The sequence below is a fragment of the Malania oleifera genome, chromosome 4 (genome assembly GCF_029873635.1).
Source record: "Malania oleifera isolate guangnan ecotype guangnan chromosome 4, ASM2987363v1, whole genome shotgun sequence".
NCBI classification, from domain to species: Eukaryota; Viridiplantae; Streptophyta; class Magnoliopsida; order Santalales; family Ximeniaceae; genus Malania; species Malania oleifera.
The window spans coordinates 109,642,917-109,663,702 of record NC_080420.1 but is presented as its reverse complement, the minus strand read 5'-3'; the positions used below and the strand labels follow the sequence as shown (position 1 = coordinate 109,663,702).

Here is a 20,786-nt window from a genome sequence, read left to right as displayed (position 1 = left end):
TAGGTGCATGGATGGATATGCTTAATTTTAAAAGGAGTCTGTCGAAATTTTTACAGTAATTCGATGTACTGTGAATGTGTGTGAATTCAACATTCTTTTTATTTTCTTCAATTTAATCGAGTCCCTTTTTAATAACATTTTTTGTTTCATTCAACCGGTTTCCCTTTTTTTATAACATCTCCTTTTCTTATTTTATCCAGTTTTTTTTTTATACATATACTTGCAATACAATCGGGCCCTTTTTATTTAATCACATTTCTATTCATTTCACCTTTTCTACAAATAACAAAATACAAGGGTAGGGTCTCTCTTGAAGGTTTCAGTTTTATGTGGAGTCTTCGGGTGTGGTCTGAATTTGCTTATTTGCTCCTAGTCAGTGCTGGTGGTTGTTCTGGTGCACAGCTTTTTTGGCTGCTGGTTCCTGCAGTTCAGCTTGATTTCCCATTTCAGATTCTCCTGATTTGTCTTGGTGAAGATCTAGATTCAGATTATGGTCAGATGTATTTTTTTATTGGCCTGATATGTTGGGCTATCTGCTTTGATTCAGTTTCAGTTCCCTGCAGCCCCAGTAGCTGGTCCAGCTCCTGTTTACTGTTACTGCAGTGTTCTGCTTGTGCTGGTTGGAAGCTGGTGGTTGCGGGGTTTATTCCTTTGATCAGATGTGGTTTAAATTTGAAGATTTGCTGGATCTATGGGGTTAAAAGTTTCTGATTTTGGAGGAGAGACTTCAGTAAATTCAAGATGGTTTGGTTTGAAGTTTGGGATGTCTTCAGATCTGACCTGCTGCTTTTTGAAGAGCTATGTTATAAGCTTGCTGGAGCTGGTTCAAGCTGCTTCTTGAGGATTGCCCTTCTCTTGGTCTTCTTCTTAAAGCTTGCTGGAGCTGGTTGTGAAGGTACCTTATTTGACTTTATTTACCGTCATTTCTGATGTTTTATTTTGGAACTTTGAGTTGCCTTGTTGGCCATTGAGCCCTGGGTACGCCCAGGTTGAGTGTAATTGTTCTTAGCTGTTTGGGAGCTTTTGCTTCCCTTCGTCGGACTTGTACAGGAATTCTGTCCTCATCCATTTTTGATCAATATAATTTACATTTATCGATAAAAAAAAAAAAAAACAAAAAAAAACAAAATACAAGGGTATAGGAATACAGGGAAATACATTATACGTAGGATAATAAAGGGGTAGAGGGAAATAAAATTTGAGTGATTCTACAAATTAATTAGAGAAAATTTCAAAAGATTGGAATGTATCCCCATGCATGCCCTTCCATCGACAAACGATATGTGATTAACCAGTTAGGCCTTCGAGAAATGACACACACACACACACAAAGAAGAAGAAGATAATGATGAACGAGACGAAACTAATGAAACCTTGAAAACTGCACTCCCAATTTTTGATTACTTTAATATTTAATTATCTAAAAATCTCAATTTAATCTTCTAATTTTTGATAAACAAATCATTCCATGACCTAAAGTATGGAAGGTTGGTCATGATATTGGGTACACATGCATGGTGTTGTACAGTTGCATGATGGACATGCCACGTTGAAGTATGGTACTTGAACTTGTATAAATGTATACATTGAATTTGTTATGTGTTCTTTGGTCCAAGTATACATGCATAAGATTTAAAATAGACAGTGTAAATCTCGCCTGATGGTCCAGTGAGATTTTAAGAAAATTCATTGGACCATTCGGCGACCTTTAAGTGCCACGCGTCAAACGCTGTTCCATTTCTAAAACAAATCTCGTTGTACCATCCAGGGAGTTTTAAGTGCCACGCGTCAAAAGCAGGGAGTCGTCCTCGTTTAAAACTCGCTGGATAGTCCAGCGAGTTTTGCTTAAAATCTCGTTGGACCATCCAACGAGATTTGGGAGGCATCAAAATGGGAAAAAAGGTTCCAAACAAACTGTTATTTAATATTTTATTATTAAATAATAAAATCAAAAATGGAAAAAACTCAAATTTAAGAGCCAATATTTGGGAAAATAGAACTAGGAAGTCATGATGTTGGTCCAAAACAAAAGCAATTTAAGTGGGTTAAGGAACGAAATGGAATTGATGTAAATAGTACTCATGTCGGGTCATGTGAACAACGACAAGATTTCTTTAGGGTTGACACCCAGGATGACTTAAATGCTGATGCTACATCTTCATCTAGAGTTGTATATGGGTCTACATCGAAATCGACTAAAGAGATAAAGAGAAGAAGACCAAGATTTGTTGATGTTACGAGTACAGAGATAAAAACAATGAATGCAGGTCTAGATGCATTTGCCGCAGCACTCGATTATGGTAATTCTTGAAACTATACTAAAGAATAATTGTTCAATGAGATTGTAAAATTTGATGGTATGAGTGACACATCTCACATGAAAGTTTATCAAACTCTTATAGAGTATGAAAATGCTGCTCAAGCATTCTTAGCTTGTCCAATTTGGTGTTGTAATATTTGGGTATCAGTAAAATTTGGGTCTTCTTTCTTCGAGGCCTAGTATTTGCACAATCAAAGAATCAATACAGGAAGAATGATTCCCCCTTTTTATTGTTTGACATCCTACTATGTGATATTATTTAGATGAATTCTTATTTGATTGAACACTATATTTCTTTTAACGAAGTGTGAGTTGTTTGTAAATTATTATTGTCATAGAACACTAGTTGGACTTCATTACTTTACAGATAAATATTAGTATAATTTTTTTATTAAAATTGTGAAAATGTTAAATATTTAGTATATGTATTATGCATTTCATTTTCTTAGTATAGTTTTCTAAAATAAAATTGTGAAAATATTATATATGCATTTAATTATTTTGAACTATAATTTTCTAATTGAAAATGTGAAAATTTACAATTAATGATGTGTACATATGTATTTTATTTTTTCTTAATTAATTTTATATAACAGTAAATATACATGTTGTTATTAGCATGTGCCAAGGATTTAATTAAGTAATGAATTTTGTAAAAAAATCCTCACAATTAATGTAAATAATATTAATAGATAATATCATTTTCATTTATTTTTTCCCTTAATACCAAACAAAAATTACATTTTTCAGGAATCCATTTGTTTTTCCCTCTCCTTTTCCTCAACAACCAAACAATATTGGGATTTTAGTTTTCTTTGTTTTTCCTTTCCTTTTTCTTTTCATTTTCCTTGTCATTTTCCAAGATCCAAACATAGTCTTATATTCCTAAAAAAATTTATCCTTTTTGTCAAATATAAGGGGAGGTTTTTGTCTTTTTAATAAATCATAGGGGTGATTTGTAGAATTTTTGAAATCTCAGTGCACGTATCTGAAAATTTTAAAACATTAGGAAATATCTTTATCTTTTTGTCCAATCTCAAGAAAGGGTCAATGTTTTTTACTCTAGAATTTAAAGTTAGTTTATAAAAAATAGTTATACATATACATATAATATATACACACACACACACACACACACACACACACACATTTAGCTTAGTTGTCTAAACTCATGTTTTAGGTTTTCAAGATTTGTATTAAAAAAGATAAAGAACAAAGGATTTTCTAGTTGAGGAAAGTAATTTCATTTTTTATTTTTAGATATTTAGATAATAAGAAATCAGAAATCTAGAAAGTAATAAAAATAAACTTTTCAACTTTGCTACACTAATTTAGAAATTTTTTAAAAAAATGTGAGATTTTAATAGTTATTTAAAAAATAGGTAATGAAAACAAAATTATTTTCTACAAAAAGTTTCAAAATTTATTATTTTTTATACAAATAATAAAAAATAGAAAAATATGCTAAATTTTTATGATTCTTTTGAAAATTAAAAATGGATTAAAACTTAAAACTATTTTGTACAACTATACTGGTTCTAAACTTATTTAATGAAAATTAAAATAAATTAGCATTGACATTGAGTGTGTTTGGGTTCAGATTCATGAGATTGTCTCTGTGAGAGATGTCATAGGCTAGATAAGGATAATTAGTCGTAACTATCACATAAAATAGACCCGGGAAATTATAAAAGGTGAAATTATGGGGAATCAAGAATGGAGAAAATAAATAGGATGTGTTAGATTTTGGGAGCTGAAATAAAAAGATTGATGGACCAATTTAATAATTTGATGGGGGACTTTAATCAAATTCTCAATTTTGAAGACAAGCTCAGCAAAGAATTTATAGGAAATCAAGATAGGTTTTCAAATAATCTTAGCTCTTGATGGGTATGGGGTTCATTTAGATTTACAGGGACAAAGATATGCATGGTATAGGTTTATGTTTGTTCACAAAATATATATTTATTTTTGTGGATAAGATGAAATATAATGAGCAATTTAAAAATAAAGGTAATGACTATTCTTATGTATTTCTTATTATTTCAATCAATATATAAAAAACCAGAAATGGATATTCCAATAGTAAAATTTATTTTTTATTATGAATTCATAAAAAAAAGTTTACCATTCCTATTTATTTTATGGGGACTATATATATAACTAATTTATTCTTAAGAATAGATATTCTGCAAATCAAACATAATCTTAGAAATTTAATAAAGCATAATTGAGAATATATCCAACAATCACCTTGAATCACTATCAAATTATGTTATTTGTCAGCAACAAAAGAAGCTTGAGGAGATCAAGAGCATTCAAATTTGAACAGCATTGGCCAGCAAATGAAAAGTTTGAAATTCAATTCTCGCCATCCCCATTCTTTCAATTAAAATGAAACTTCAATACAAACAACTCAAACTTTCAAACAAATTAGTGCATTGACACTAACAAACAAAAAAAAGCACAAGATAAATAACTCAAATTAAGCTTGAGATGACAACATTTTGCATGGAAACTCTTCTAATTTCAATTAATCCATGATGCTAGACTTCAACCGAGATTGAGTATCAGGAATTTTCCATTAAATTGAAAATTTATTAAGTAAACTGAGCCTACCACGTCATCCTTAAATCAACCCAATAAAGTAGTATTTGTTTCAAAAAGAAATTTAACTATGACTTTCTCATTGGCCTAGTGTGTAAGTTGTCACTACTTTACTAGTTAGTTTATGAATGACGTGATAGACTTAATCTACTAAATATTTTCTCATCTTCTAAGAAGATTTCCAGATACAATCTCGGGATGACTATTATTTTCCTTAATTAATTGTTGAGCACACTTTGCGAATTTCACCATTTGATCCTGTCTTCACACCAATGTTACTCATCTTCACCATGGACCTTCCAAACTCCACATTGAAGGTTAACCCAAGCAAGCCCCCTGCCCCTAGGAATCGCTGGACCAAAGGCTTGGTGGAGTTATCAGTCCATAACTTCTGATCGGATTCGAGTATTCCTCGACCATTCTTCAAGTTTGAGAAGAAAGATGTGTCGAACACACCGGAGCTGCCGGTGTCGAGTCCGACACGCCTTGTCCCGTCACCGTTTGCAGGACATAGGGCCCGTAGTTGAGGAAGGAAATTTGATTTGATGGAAGGATCAGCCCCATTGCTAGTTGTGTTGGTGAAGTTGTACAACCTATACCTAAAGAATTGGCAAGCTGAAGTTCCAATGGTATGTCCTCCTAAAAATAAATATGAAACAGAAGAGAAGAGAAGAGGTCATTTGATAAATTAAGTAAATGTTAAAAGAACTAATAGATATTAAATGATATCTTATTAAATGTGCGTATATCAATTGGAATCCTATAATAGAACAGGAGGCAGCCTATCTCGATTTCGTTTTTTTCACCGTTATCAAGATTTGAACTTGAAACCTCCAATAAAAAATGTCTCAAACTTTGATCATTGAACAGATGTCTCCTAAGAGACGACTCTTTATCTTACTTCTAATTGATGAACATGCTTTATCATTATGATCATGCATCCAACTATATAGGGTAAATTCACAAATTGTGCTACAACTCACCAACAAGGGTTACAAGGTCTTGAGTACTGAGGCCCAATGCTGCAAACTTCTGCTTTTGCACATCAACAGATTCAGTAAACCCTGGCAAATTGGCAGTGTTAGAAGCCAATGAAACTCGACCATCCCTTCGTCCAGTTGGCACTGCCCAAGTTGGTCCATTAGTCTGCAACCATATACAATTTCATGTAAGTTTGCAAGCTAGTGCACACGAAATAAAGATGAGAAAATATTAGGTACATCGGGTGTACCATTTACTATTTTAATACTACAATTTTGTTGTCACTATTTTTAAATATTCTAAAAATATTACGATAACGTTTAAACTTCAATCAAAAAATTTACTAAACCATTCATTGTTAAACAACTTATAGTGATTCATAATATGATAGTGATTTTAAAGACTTATGTAATAAATTTAAGTGATTAATTAAAATAGGCAAAAGTAAAGTTATATAAATTAATTGTAAATTTAAAAATAATATGCAAGCATACCAGGTTATTCCAAGGTTCACTGGGGTGGGTGGAGTACCAATATATATGATAAATTATACAAGTGACCTCCCCCTCTACGTTTCTGTGTCTGTTTCCTTAATTATACACTTACTGAAATTATATAGGAGAACTCCCCCTCCACGTGTCAGTGTCACATACTAACATTAAGGAAACCATGTATAATTTCTCAATATATAGCAACAATCAATTATAAAATAGAGTTTCATTTAAGTGATAAGTTATTAGAAATACCGACACTAGATTTATTATGATTTTGCCATATGTATATATTTGACTAACTTAAACAAATTTTCTATACATGATAAAATCATACTAGATTGGTATATACACCCAGTGTATTTATATAATATCTTTTCCATTTAAGCTCTCAAACCTTGTATCGCCAGTGTGTACCCCACGCTTGTGTGTACTTGGAAAATTCTCGAGATACAAGTCCTGAGAGATCGAGCATTTTCATACGAAATTAATTATATGTACACATGCACGTTTGTATGTATATACATAATTACCAGAACTACAGAGTCGCGTGCCGCAAGGGCTACAATATCAGCACACGAGACAACGCCAGGACAAATTGTTTCGAGTTGGGTTTTGGCGTCATTGATGACTTCGTAACCCCTCAAGTTGAGGTTGGGTGGCGCTGTTTTCTCTGTGGAGGGTCCGTCAATGAGAATGGAGGCATCGCAGCCCTGAACAAAGCAGTCATGGAAGTGCATCCGAAGCAATCCTGGAGCGATTGAGGGGTCCGACCGGAAGTGAGTCCTCACAGTTGCTCGGACGATGGATTCGGCTCGAGGGCAGGAACGCCCGTAGAACCCTACTCGGGTTCCCTGCCCACGAGCCCCGGTGGCCGCCATGGCCACCACCACCACGCAAACCACCATTGCCATGCATGCTTTCTTGGAGAAACTTAAACCAGCTGCCTCCATCGAAGAAGAAGGAGAGAAGAATTGGTTCTTGGGAACTTGAAGATTAGCTTTTGGTGAGTACGTAAGAGAAGTGAGTTGGAGTGTATATATACACACACAGGGCGCATGCAAGATCAGTACGTGAAGTCAAACGTAGGACTCAGTCTCTCTCTCTCTCTCTGTGAATGCGCTCAATTGGTTTCACCTTTGCATCTGTAGTTTGCATAGTGGTGGTGATATATTATTATCTCTTTCTTTTTGACTTTGCACCCATGAATAATTACTTCTTTTTCCACCGCCATGATGAGTGGATGTTTTGGAGATGAACATGAGCTGGGAATTGATCTAAAACGAGTTGGGTTTTGGCGTGAACTAATTTATTCCATCATGGCGTCAAGTTGGAGAATGCAAAAGGCTTAAATATCTCCTTCTGACTTTCATATATAGGTATATATATTTTTGTAAACTTAAATGAGGCAAGTGGAGTAGAAAGAATGAGACAATGGCTTAAATTAAGCCACCCTAGCTAAGGTATGCTTGGAAAGAATTTTTGAAGGTTGGAGTTAATATTTTAATTCTATATTGAAAACTCTTGATTAGCATGATGAATTGCTAAATGTCAAATACTTTAAAAAATGTTTATTTAATACGTGATGATTTATTACTAAGAGATATGTAAAATTATTTGTTGATTTATTAGTTGTGCATACATAGTAGGGGCGTAAGTGAGTTAAGTTTACTAGCGAACTATTCAAACTCGACTCATTCCCTAACTCAATTCGACTCGATTCTACTTGAGTTCGAGCTGTCCGAATATTTTGACGAGTTGAGTTCAAGCTTAATAATAGTCCTCAAGTCAAGTTTCGAGTCTAACGGAGCTTTTTAATTTTAACATTTTTATATTATATATGTCATATAATATATATCTTATAAATATATTTAATATTATACGTACATTATATTTATTTATGTGTGTATTTAATACTAATACTAATTTATATTCGATCTGAACTCAAGTTTTATGTACTTATAGGGAGTTCGAGTTAAATTTTAAGTTTAACATTTTCAAGTCGAGTCAAGTTTGAGTATTTTACTGTGTTGACTCGATTCGACTTGAATGCACCCTAATACATAATGTCCACTCTTTATATAATTCATTGGTCTCACAATTTTTTTGTCTTGAATGGGCTGAGCTCTCACCCTATAAGCATGAGATTTTATTGACTCTCCAACCAATGTGAGATTTTCCTGCCCCTTTTGTATAATGTATACATCATCAAGTCATAAAAATTAGTGAAATCCTAATTAAAAATAAATTTTTAGTGAAAGCATCATATAACTTTGTATCCATTGTCACTGTTAGGTTAGATTTGGGAGCATAAAATTCAAAATTTTTAAGACAAATGTATTATAAATTAATTATATTGATTTTTCTTATAAATCTATACAAATTTAATTTTCAATATTAAAATTTATATTTTCAAATACTATATAACAATTGTAGCAATCATTTTAAATGCATATATTACAACAACTACTTATCATAATAGTAATAACAACACCAATCACAATTAGGTAGTATGGCTGATCGACCGAAATATAAAACGAGCCTCACGTAAAAGTGTAAAATAGGATGTATTAGGATTTTAAGTTTTAAAAAAGAGCAGGAAGCCGCATGCAAAAGCTTCATTTTGTGCCACAACCTTGTGCACCATTTCAAGAAAAATTAGTTGGGAAAATTGGAGGTTGAAGTTTGAGCAATGAATTGTGAGGTGAAACTTAGTTAAGTGGGACAAGAGATGGGACCAAATCCAAAATTGACATTTTATGAGTCTGTCAACTTGGTGAAAAAAAGTTTGCAAAAGTTGACCCTTTCTTTTGTTGGAAAAGTTGACTCCATTTGATAGAAGTGGAAAAGTCAAATGCGTCTCTCTCTCTCTCTATATATAATTGGCAACTAAAATTTTTGTTTAATTTAATATTTGGCCTAGGAGGAACTCTTTAAAGCCTATTTGGAGCTTAAATATTTGGGAGAAAGGAGAAAAATATGAGGTTATTTTTTTTTAATGTTTAATTATCAAGAAAAATGGCTAAAACTATATATCATGTTTGATTTGCTAAAGGAATGAGAGTAGAAAAGGAATGAAATGAAAATTTGAATGAAAAATATGACAAAATCAAGTTATTAATACAATTCTATTACACTCTATTTTACTCCATGTAGTAAAGGTGTACCAAATCAATCAATAAAAATTTAATTTTATACATTCCCACCTTTAATTTTCTTAATTTTAGATCATTATTCAAAAAAATATATATTTTAATAGTATTTCATATAAAGGAAAAAAAATATAACAGAAAATAAAATCATGGGCAAAAGATACTAACCTCCCCTCAAGTTTGCCAAAAAGATAATGACTTAAAGTCTCAAGGACCTCCACTGAAGTTTATCAAAATGACACAAATCTCTTCTTATATTTCGAAAAAAAAAAAAGTTTTTTGAGAGAAGATCTATGTCCTTTTGGTAAACTTTAGGGGAAGTATATGACATTTTTGAAACCTCAGGGAAGGTCTCAGGGGAGGTCTATGACATTTTTAAAACCTCAAGGGTGGTATCTATCTTTTTACCAAACCTCAGGGAGGTGAGTGTCTTTTGTCCTAAATTATTTATCCAAAAGGACCCTAATAGATCCAACTATTCATTTATTATGAGTAGAAATCTAGGTTGACCGAAGCCTTTTAGATCTTTATCTCATTATCAAACTTAGGGGTCGACTGATTACACGACTAGCACCGAGTATATGATTTATTAATTATTAATTTGAGGCATACCACATATTTTAAAAATATGATGGTTATAATATAAAGATTTTTATGTCTTATAAAAGAAAGGGTGTTTTCATCATAAAATAAATTATTGATGTAATAAATTTTATAAATTTGTAACACAGAAAAATGGTGTGTAACTATTTCCAAAATAGATTTTACTACTCAAATATCAATTTTGATTCCATGTTGAATAGAATGACAAAGGCTTGCATGCTTGACTTTCTTCAAATTACTATAGAAATACAATTTTCATTATACTCCATTCTATTACATTTTATTATTAGGAATAAACATTCTATAAACCAAATGTAGCCAAAGTGTATCCTATTAATCACTTTCTTAAAACTTAAAACTTACCCTTCTTATATGAGATTTAAACCTAAAAACTCTAACCTACACTTGAAATTTTGGATTTAAAATCTTAAATTTGAATAAAATTTAATGTAAATTTATATTAAATTTCATCCAAAAAATCTAATACTTAAAATTTATACTAATAACGACGACTTAAAAAGGCTCATGCAAATCAAATGACCATCAAACTTTGGGCATAAGTAACAAAATTAACAGTATAACATTCATTATGATCTGTTATGATTGATATGCATGTACAGTCAAATGTTTTCCAAAATTTAATTTAGGTTTCTCATTGTATGCATGTCGCTAGTATTAATTTTTACTCCTGCAAATGATTCAAGAATGTACTCAAATTTTTTATAAATTCAAATCAATATGTGAACTAGTTAATGTTCGGAGAATTCTCATGAGGGCTTGATACATTTAGGTGAATACCAAATTGACTCAAAAGGTTAAACTTGCTAGAATTTAGTATTAACCATGTAAATAAGCACCCATCACCCTCTTTATGTGAGACAAACTCACGAGTAAAATTTTCAACAAAACTCTATATTGTGTTTGCGAGCATAAAATTCAAGTATGAATATGGATGGGTTTAGACAATTTAATTTAATTCGTATTATTTTTTGTTTATATTCATACAAATTTAAATACAAGACATTTTCTAAACATAGAATTAGTGCCCAAAAAAGTGGTTAGTAAAACAATTCTACATGGCTTTGAAATTGAAAGCCGTATCACCAATTTTTTTTTTTTTTTCAAATCAGGGGAGCCATTGAAGGGGTCCATTTGAAGCTCATAAGAGATCCTCCAAGAGCGCCTTTGGTTCTTTTAACGGTCCTAGAATTCTGACCACAATTCTGAGGGCAGCTTTCTTACCTCTGCCCCAGGCAAATCCGATCTTTCTTATCAAACAGTACATAGGATTTCCGTCGACCTAACAATTTTAGGTCCATGGACCAAAAAATTTATAAATCTGAAAAGCTTCGCACCCTAATTGGTCAGGCATGCAGCCTCCACCTCATTATGCAATGTGCTTCTGTAGAGCTCCCATCAAACCAGCCGGGCAATCTCTGCATTTAAGTCGCCATGTAATGTTTGATTCGAATTCCATATTCAAGATACAGACCAGTAAGTGATTTTCAGCATTGCTCAATCACCGACCCACCCACACTATTGACCAGAGGATCGACGTTGATCATAGAAATATCCTTTCCACGGCATACGAAAGTATACTGATGCAAATATCCTTTCTTCGCTAATAGAAAATACAAAAAAGATGAGATAACATAGAACACAATTTATAGCAATTAAAGCTGCATAAGAAATTGGAAAAGAAAATAATAAAACATGGATCTCTATTATATTAACCCATTTTAATTTATATACAACTGAGGCAGCAGATGTTTTGAGACAGAACACGGAAACAGGAAAAACAAGCCAAGCAACAGCCTAAGATGTAGAAACAAAACCAATACTATGGTCACTTCTAAGGAAAGGGAGACGGGTGATACCAATGTGGTAAGCCATATCCACTGGGGCTAGAAACACGCCTCTCGTAATAAGGGTAAAACGGAATAGACCGGTTGAAGCCAGTCATTTGTGGTCCATCTAATGGAAAATGCCCACCACTCGAATTGGCAGCAAGGTGCGGGTCAATTCCATCCAAATTGAACTGCCCTGTGCTCCCATTTGCAGCCCTACAAAATCCTTGCTGCCTAGCTGATGAACTTCGATGCCTGGAAGATGGTCTTGCATATGCAGTGAAGGGATTTGACCCTGTCGGTCCAAAAGGTACAGCAGATGAAATCTTATGCTGGGGAACAGGGGTGGGGTCTGCCAAATTAAGATGCCCACGCGATGCACTCAAATGTGGTGAGCCTTGATTATAAAACCCATAGGAGGCAGGCTGATCAGGTGGCTGTATTGGGTGAACAAGTGAATTGACATTAACATCTTTCGCAACTTCTGGTGAGACAGCTGTTCTGGGGCGCTTATTTTTACCCTGCTGTTCTACTTTATCCTTGCTTGCATGAACTCTGGCTTTACGTGCCTTCTTTCCTTTCCTTTTCAGCATCTCAATTTCCTCTTCAAATTTTTTGGATGGGTATTCTGATTCAAGCTTGTAGAGTTGAATGCAATGGACGATGACTCTCAGAGCAGCTATTTCTACATTATCTGCTTCAACCTGCAAGGAAGTTTGATTAAAAGAGGAAACAAAGAAGCACCTCTTCTCTAGCAGGAAGTTTGAGAAAGAAGGTAAAGATGGGAAACAAAGAACCACGCCCCACCCCCAAAAACAAGCACCCCACTGACACACATCAAGAGATAAAGGATGGCAATTACAGTTAATTTAGGATGCAGAAATGACTCAGCAGAACATGGAAATACCTTTGCGTCAACTGAGTTTTTTCCCTTCTCGCGAATTTCCCTGGCTACTTTCCTTGAATATTTCAGGTGTGCTTTCAGAAGGTGTCCTGGCTGAAACTTACCAGTCATTCCAAATGAATAAATAAATTTAAGAGCCCCAACCAACTGATTCTTCTTTACGAGCTTCGTAATAAAATCTGTTACATGTGAAGAGAAAGAACAAGACACGTCAACTGCCTCAAGTGACTGCCTGACGACAAAACCGCCATTTTCACTAAATCCAACAAGAAAAGGGACTCTAATTAAAACATACATAAGGGCATAGACAATAGACATGCAAGAATTTTTCTTCCAGATAGGGGCACAAAAAATGGGGGAGAGAAATTCAATAAAATTAAAAGAAAATTAAGCCAGAATATGCATAATATCTTTCCAAACAAAAGAAACAAGGACACTTTTTAATGTTAAAAGTTAATACTTTTATGCCCTAACTTTTTTCATAGAATAGTATTTATTGTTTCCTCCTGGGATTATATTTCTGGACTTTCAGAAGAGGGCTTCACTAAGTTCTTGCATGTTTGGAAAGCTTTGTTGAAAGGATTTTTAACATTAAAAAGTAAAATTCTTATGCTCCAACCATCCTAAGGTAATATTTGGGAACATGAATTTTAAGCCTTGGATTTGGATTTGTGTAGATCTGGACAAAACAGAATATAAAATTGTATAGAGTTCCTTCAAAATCTATACAAATACAAATCCAAAGCACTGTGCTTTAGGAATAGAATGGTCTTTCTTGCTTCCGCGAGAGTTTATACTACTGAAGTTTTCTAAAGAGGGTGCTCCACTGACTAGCATCATGTTGGAAAGCTTTGTTGCACAATGCATTCCCTTACACATATTTTCAGTCTTGCTATTTTCCTTTCCCCTTCTTTTCTTTTGCTTTATTGAGAGGATGATTATCATCCTAGCATCTCTTTTTCTCTCATGAAAGTTTTCCTTTTTTTTCATTTAAAACAAAAATATTACTCAAAACTGCCAATGAGTGTTCATATCTTGAAAACTTTGCACAATCATTTCATTGTTTTTTGAGTTTGGCAAGCACATCAGAATCTCAGTATCGCTTCCACATTTTTTGAGGCAAAGAGATGAATGCAAACTACGCTTTAAATTTTAGTAAAATGAAAAACTCCCCATTTCTCAATGATTAGTAGAGATAGCTGCCCATGAAGATTCAAATCCCACATCCATAATTTAATAGGGACACATCTTGAACGCCTAAGGTCCATTTAGGCTAAAAGTAACTCAGGCTAGCACCTTTGGTTGTGGACACCCAAGGTTACACTACACCCACAAGCTACTATGTAAATCTGCCTCAGAATATACACCAACTAAAAAATGCCTTCCTAATCATGAAATCTGGAAGTATCTTCTATAAATGGAACTTTTTCCCAGGAAAGACGACTGAGAACAACTAGGGGAAAGTCAAGGAAAATTCATTAGGTTTGAGGAAGAAACTGGGTCAGAAGTCAAATTAAGCTTGAAATTAAAGATTTAAATCTGGTCTGGAGGTAATTAAATCAAAAGAGCAAAGATAAGATAGCACAAAACAATTAGCATGATACTAATAGGTTCAATACTAGAAGAAGAAAGTCTCACACTTTCTATTGTTTAAGGCTTTGCAGCAAATGTGTATAATTTTTCATTACTGCTGCAGAGAAAATCAGTTTAGAGACTGTTAAGGGTTCATATGCGTTGTTGGCCCACAACCTAACATCTTATGCTTTTAGGTAAAGTGGCTGCTTAATAAGGATATCAGCACCACGCTTGTCAAGAGGCCCCTGTTTCTAGTTTTGTTGCCTGTATTCCATGAATGGTTGTTAAAACAGTATCTTAAGGCTTGACATGGATCATTACTCTATATCCTAACAACTTAATCTTTTGGGTAAAGGCTGTTACAGAGATCATATATATGCCAATGTAGCTTACCATTGAAAATAATTGAACCCAATCGTCAAAAGAATCAAAACTAGACTGATCTTGACCATACAAAATGAGTTAGATAAAATAAAATAAAAAATTCAGAAATAACTGAAAACAAATACTCAAAATACCCTAAACATAAGTCCCATAGCAAAACAAAAACAACCCAAATACCCTTGTGATTGTACCAGTACAGTAATCGTGAACAGTTATCTGCCATAGTACAGTGAATAATGTATAAACATGTCATTCAATTCAATTCTCAAATGAACCTATGCGATTCTTCCACCAAATCAAATATTTTGGAAGATGAATTCAGGCTTTCTTTTGCTTCTTTTAACCTAACTGCATCGCTCTCCACTAATTGGAGAAAACTCATCCTCAAGTTTTGAAGTGCACTAGAATTGAATGCCTTCATTTCTTAGATTGCATAACCATAGCACATTATGGGACGACCAATGTTGATGCCTCTTCACGTCCTTAATAGGTGGTTGCTTGGCCACCATGCTATTTAATTTCTCAGGAATTACAAACTCATTGATAGGAACATGACTTCCAGGAAGCAAGTCAGCTATAAGCTTTGAATCATGAACTATAGCAATGAGCTGACTTCAATTTCTTGAAAACATTGACTGGACAAAGGGTTTTATTGATCTAGCCTTTTCTTTTCCAAGACAACAAAAGTGGCCGTGAGGAATGCATAGGACAATAACAGGCTTACAAATCACTGAGTCATTGATTCCTTGCTACTCAATAGTGTCCATAGCTTCCATTTTTTAACTTTCCAGCAAGCTGTTTAGAACCCTCTGCGCCTGGCACAGGTTATTCAACAAGCAGTTTACAATCATCTAATTGATTTTCCTGCTGCCTAGGCTTTTCAGCATTCATTTGGCTTCCTACTTGCAGTTTTTGCAACACAGTACCCTGTGTATGATATTCAACTTTCTGATTTGCCTTCTGTTCTCCGATCCTTATCAAACCAATTGTGGAATGTAAACCTCCTTGAGATGTAGCAGACTTAGTAAATTTGGAGACACTATGGTGGCAAAATATTTTATTTTTCAAGTTGCTCAGAAATTACATTCTTACAATGGTCTGAACTTCCAATTTGTTACTCTGGTTGATCTTGCCACAAAATTGGCACTGCAGCTCGTTGTTTAAAAATTTGAATGCTTCCTGAGTTATGACAGTTTTGCCTGTCCCAATGGATTTTTCTACTAGTTTCATAAACTGTACCCTTTGCCATAAAGGCTTCACTGCTTGTTCTTTAAGCTTTTCTGATTGCATGTTTGCCTTCTTAGCTTTTCTTAGAAACTTTGATGGCTGACTGGGGCCAAGAAACAGTTTTCTGGATAAGGTTACCAGCTGTTATAAACTTATGTAATTTCTACCACAACAACCAGCCCAATAGCATGTTCCAATTCAACTATTTGTCTCCAAACATTTCCCATATTTCACGTCTGAGACCATTCCTAAATTACCCCACAAATGATGGTTGATTCTTCAAATATTTTTAGCATAATCAACAACTGTCAATTTACTATGTTGAAAACTATAGAGTGCATTGAATCTTTATTCACTACCTCAATCCAAGTTAATCCAGATCTATCCCACCACTCCTACTGCCATTTGGCATTGACTAGCTCAATCCTTCTTAATGATGCGTACTGTGGCTTACGTTGCAAGTGCGCAAACCATATTAATCACCTTCCCTTATTTTATCTTCTACAAGTGCTATGTCTTGGTTACAATGGATGGTTCATTCCTCACTTTTATCTTCTAGAGATACATGGCTCACCTAAGTATCCACCCTAACATTCACATTACAACAACTTATACCTTTTCAAATATGTTGCTTGGTTATCCAACATTTTGATCCGTGTAGCATAGTTGGTGTTATATTCATTCTATAGAACTTTCTTTGTAATATTAATTGTCATTGTTTTAAATGGCATAAGAGTAGACGTAAGGCGAGGTTTCTAATCCTTAAGAGGCGAGTTGTAAGCCTTCAAATGTTGAGGCATAAGCCTGTTGAGAATTTTATTTTCAAATAAAAAATTATAAATAAATTACATATATTTTTATAAATAAATAAAAATAAGAAAATTACAATCATATGTATAAAAAAATCAAATATAATTTGAAAACTACTAATTGGCCATTCAAAAAATACTATCTTGAATTCATTAAGTAAATCATGCTAAAAGATAACTATAGCATTACAAAGCTCATATTATTTTCATGATCTAGGCTGCAACTCCCAATTATATCGGAAAGGTTGAGAATCATGAGTGTCTAGAAATCAACTCTGACATTCCTATCATATGCATGTAGTTAAATTTCTGGCCAAATCTAACTCAAAATTCATGCATCCAAGATATGTAACCCTTAAATAAAAAGGTGTACAAGGCATTCTTTTTTGCAAATGCATAAGCCTCAATGTGCAATATGTTGGCCTTTGGAATTGCTATTTTGGACTGATCCTCAAGGCATTTTAGGCACTCCCTTAAATAAAAAGGTGTACAAGGCATTCTGTTTTGCAAATGCATAAGCCTCAATGTGCAATATGTTGGCCTTTGGAATTGCTATTTTGGACTGATCCTCGAGGCATTTTAGGCACTCCACGTCTTGAGGCGAACCTCGATTGAGCCCTTTAAAACAATGTTATAGATATTCTACGATGAAGAAACATGCCTAAAGCACTTCTTGATTTTACTTGATGCACTTCAATTCTACGCATTACATCATTTTTCATTCTCCTCCAACTTGCCTAAAATAGATCCTAGATATCAAAACTACTAGTGCTAAGAATTTATTGAACATCAAAGTTTAATATTTCCTCCACAATTCCTCCTAAATTGACAAATCACATTTCATGTATTTTAATCTTATACCTACTCATCTAAAAACCTCTAGATTCTAAAAGTGCACCTTCATAATACCAACTTCAACTCCACCTTGAAGGATTTTTGAACTATAACATTTAGAGGTTTTGGAAAAGGAAGGATAGGAAAGCCTTGGTCGATGCACTCTTATGGTTGTTATTGGTGTGTCTGGTTGGAGAGAAACGCCAGAATTTTCAAAGGGGTGATTACTGCTAATAACTTGCTTTGGAGTAGAGTGGTTAATCTTGTACCATGTGGGTGTCGACTAATGGATTTTTCCTCATGTTTCTTTGGAAGACCTGCAGCAAGACTGGTTGGCTCTGCTTCATTGAGTAGATTTTCAGATTATGATGAATTTTTGTTCTCTCTTTCTTTTTTTCTGATGTACATTCCTCTCTCCTCTAATAAATTTCTTTGTTCATCCAAAAAAAAAAAAATCCAACTTCAACTCTACTCCACCTCTAGTTCCATCAATCAAGAGAAATGTTAGAGAGGCATAGGATATAGGTGTTAATTAAGTGCGTGTAGGTATTTTTTGTCATATTAATTTTATTAAATGACAAAGTTTCAGGCGGTGGAGGATGTAGGAAAGGGAAGGGTATTGTGTTTAAGAGGGGGGATTTTGACAAGGCTTAATATCAAATTAGTGGGAATATTTGGGTAAGATTTTTTGAAAATACGTTGCTTAAAAGCGGAATCTTGAATGGGGGTGTTTATCTAATACATTTTTTTTCATGATAATTAATAGAGGACTCTAGTTTAGGGCTTAGAGAGATTTTGACAAGGGAATTTGTTGTCTCCATTCTTCTACGTTCTTGTTGTACGCACTTTAAGAAGATAGCTAGACAAGGCTGTCCTGTGGGTGGGCTTGTGAGGGGGTGTAAAGTGGGTAGTAACAGAATGGTTTGATATGTCCTCTCTTTTGAGAAGGTTTTTTCATTATATAGGCAAGACTGCCAGTTATACAAGGAAACTTAAATCTGTACATCCTAATTACACAGAGTGATCTTAGGAAGCTATATATGGTAGGCCAACTAATTTACATAAAGTGATTTTAGGAAGCTATACATGGTAAAATCTCCTCTCCTATTTATGAAAGTATATACAGCCTAGATTAATAGATATTAACAAAGCATAATTTATGGTCTTCTATTGACATCCCCCCTCAAATTCATGCAGGTTATCCATAATGAAGGATTTTTTAGAAGAAGAATAACCATTCTTATTGAATTTCAAGAGAGACGATTTCAAGATAAATAATAGAGGAAGGCCACAAAATCAGCTAATCAAATCAGCAGATCTTTAGGCTAGAAAACAGGAAACTAAAACTACTAGAATCTGAAATAGTAATTTCAGACTTTATTCAAAAAAATAGAATTTCCTAATTTATTCCCTAGAAATCCAACACCCCCCCCCCCCCCGCCCCCCCCCCTCAAGTTGGAGCGTGCCCAACTTGCTTACAAAGAGCTCAAAACTAGGCCTGAAAAGTCCTTTGGTGAAGATATCGGTTATTTTTAGAGTAGCAGGAACAAAAGGCATTCAAACAGACTATCAATATTATCTTTTATGAAGTGTCTTCTCTACATGCTTTGTGCGATCATGTTGTACTGGATTTTGAGCAATACTTATGGCAGCTTTGTTGTCACAATACAACTTCATTGGCATGTTCCCCGGCATCCACAGCTCTTCAAGAATTCTCTTCAGCCATAGCATCTCACAAACTTCGTTAGCCACAGCCCTATTGAAGGATTTTTTTAGAAGAAGAATAACCATTCTTATTGAATTTCAGGAGACACGATTACAGGATAAATAGTAGAGGAAGGCCACCAAATTAGGAAGACCACAAAATCAGCAAATCAAATCAGCAGATCCCTAGGCTAGAAAACAGGAAACTGAAACTACTAGAAACAAAAATAGTAATTTCAGATTTAAAAAAATAGAATTTCTTAATTTATTCCCTAGAAATCTGACACCCCCCTCAAGTTGGAATGTAGATATTTATCATGCCCAACTTGCTTACAAAGAGCTCAAAACAAGGACTGAAAAGTCCTTTGGTAAAGATATCGGCTGTTTGTTGAGTAGTAGGAACAAAAGGCATGCAAACAGCTCCACTATCAATCTTCTCTTTTATGAACTGTCAATCAATCTCTACATGCTTCGTGCGATCATGTTGTACTGGATTTTGAGCAATACTTATGGCAGCTTTGTTAATAGAACTTCAATGGCATGTTCACCAGCATCCGCAGCTCTTCAAGAATTCTCTTCAGCCATAGCATCTCACAAACTCCATTAGCCATAGCCATATATTCGGCCTCAACACTACTTCTTGCAACCACATTCTGTTTCTTGCTTCGCCATGTGACCATATTTCCCCAAACATAAGTACAGTATCCTGACGTGGATCTCCTATCAATTAACTGAGTCTGCCCAATCTGCATCAATGTCAGCCTCTATATTTTGCTATGTGGTCTTCTAGAAAAGTAAACCCTTGCTTGGTGTACTCTTCAAGTATCTGAGAATCCGATAAACTGCTTCAAGATGTTTCTTGTAGGGTGAATGCATAAACTGGCTCACCAAACTCACATAAAAAGCAATATCGGGCCGTGTATGTGATAAGTAAATTAACTTTCCCACCAACTATTGATACCGAGTTGTATTCACAGGATCACCCTCCTTGCCATCTCCAAGTTTCTAATTGGGATCTATTGGAGTATCTGTTGGCCTACAACCGCTCATCCTAGTATCCTTAAGGAGGTCAAGGACATATTTCCGTTGGGAGACAACAATCCCTTTCTTTGACTGAGCAACCTCCATTCCAAGGAAATACCTCAGAAATCCTAAGTCCTTAATCTCAAATGTTGAAGAGAGGGAAGTCTTTAATCGGTTCATCTCAAGTACGTAATTTCCAATGATAATTATATTGTCCACATACACAATCAGTATCGCTACCTTCCCACCCTGTGAATGTCTTATAAACATTGCATGATCACCTTGCCCTTGAGTATACCCCTTACTTCTAACAAACTAAGTGAAT

General features: G+C 34.3%; 2 protein-coding genes across 5 annotated transcripts in view; both read right to left on the bottom strand.

The window, feature by feature from the left end:
* Positions 1 to 5,141: 5,141 nt before the first annotated feature.
* On the bottom strand, positions 5,142 to 7,307 carry LOC131153044 (peroxidase N1-like). The gene is made up of 3 exons (XM_058105067.1): positions 6,933 to 7,307; positions 5,911 to 6,073; positions 5,142 to 5,566 (listed from the first exon to the last, which is right to left on the bottom strand). The coding sequence occupies exons 1-3, from the start codon at positions 7,305 to 7,307 to the stop codon at positions 5,142 to 5,144; spliced, it is 963 nt and encodes a 320-aa protein (XP_057961050.1).
* A 4,551-nt stretch (positions 7,308 to 11,858) lies between these two features.
* LOC131153043 (FRIGIDA-like protein 5) overlaps positions 11,859 to 20,786 on the bottom strand; it is a 58,473-nt gene continuing 49,545 nt past the window's right edge. For 3 of the 4 annotated variants that reach the window (XM_058105063.1, XM_058105062.1, XM_058105064.1), the window contains 2 exons: positions 12,909 to 13,084; positions 11,859 to 12,705 (listed from right to left, as the gene is read on the bottom strand). In XM_058105063.1, the coding sequence (XP_057961046.1) occupies positions 12,007 to 12,705; positions 12,909 to 13,084 (875 nt within the window). In that variant the 3' untranslated portion in view covers positions 11,859 to 12,006. Of the gene's footprint in view, positions 12,706 to 12,908; positions 13,162 to 20,786 lie in introns of those variants that run through there. The other variant, XM_058105065.1, reaches the window with a different exon arrangement.

Bases quoted from the DNA above. Each gene is read 5' to 3' on its own strand.
- LOC131153044 (XM_058105067.1), bottom strand. From the start codon at position 7,307: ATGGTGGTTTGCGTGGTGGTGGTGGCCATGGCGGCCACCGGGGCTCGT. The intron at 6,074-6,932 runs GTAATTATGTAT...ATATGGTTGCAG, and splicing joins CACGCGACTCTGTAGTTCTG to ACTAATGGACCAACTTGGGC. The intron at 5,567-5,910 runs GTGAGTTGTAGC...ATTTATTTTTAG, and splicing joins AGACCTTGTAACCCTTGTTG to GAGGACATACCATTGGAACT.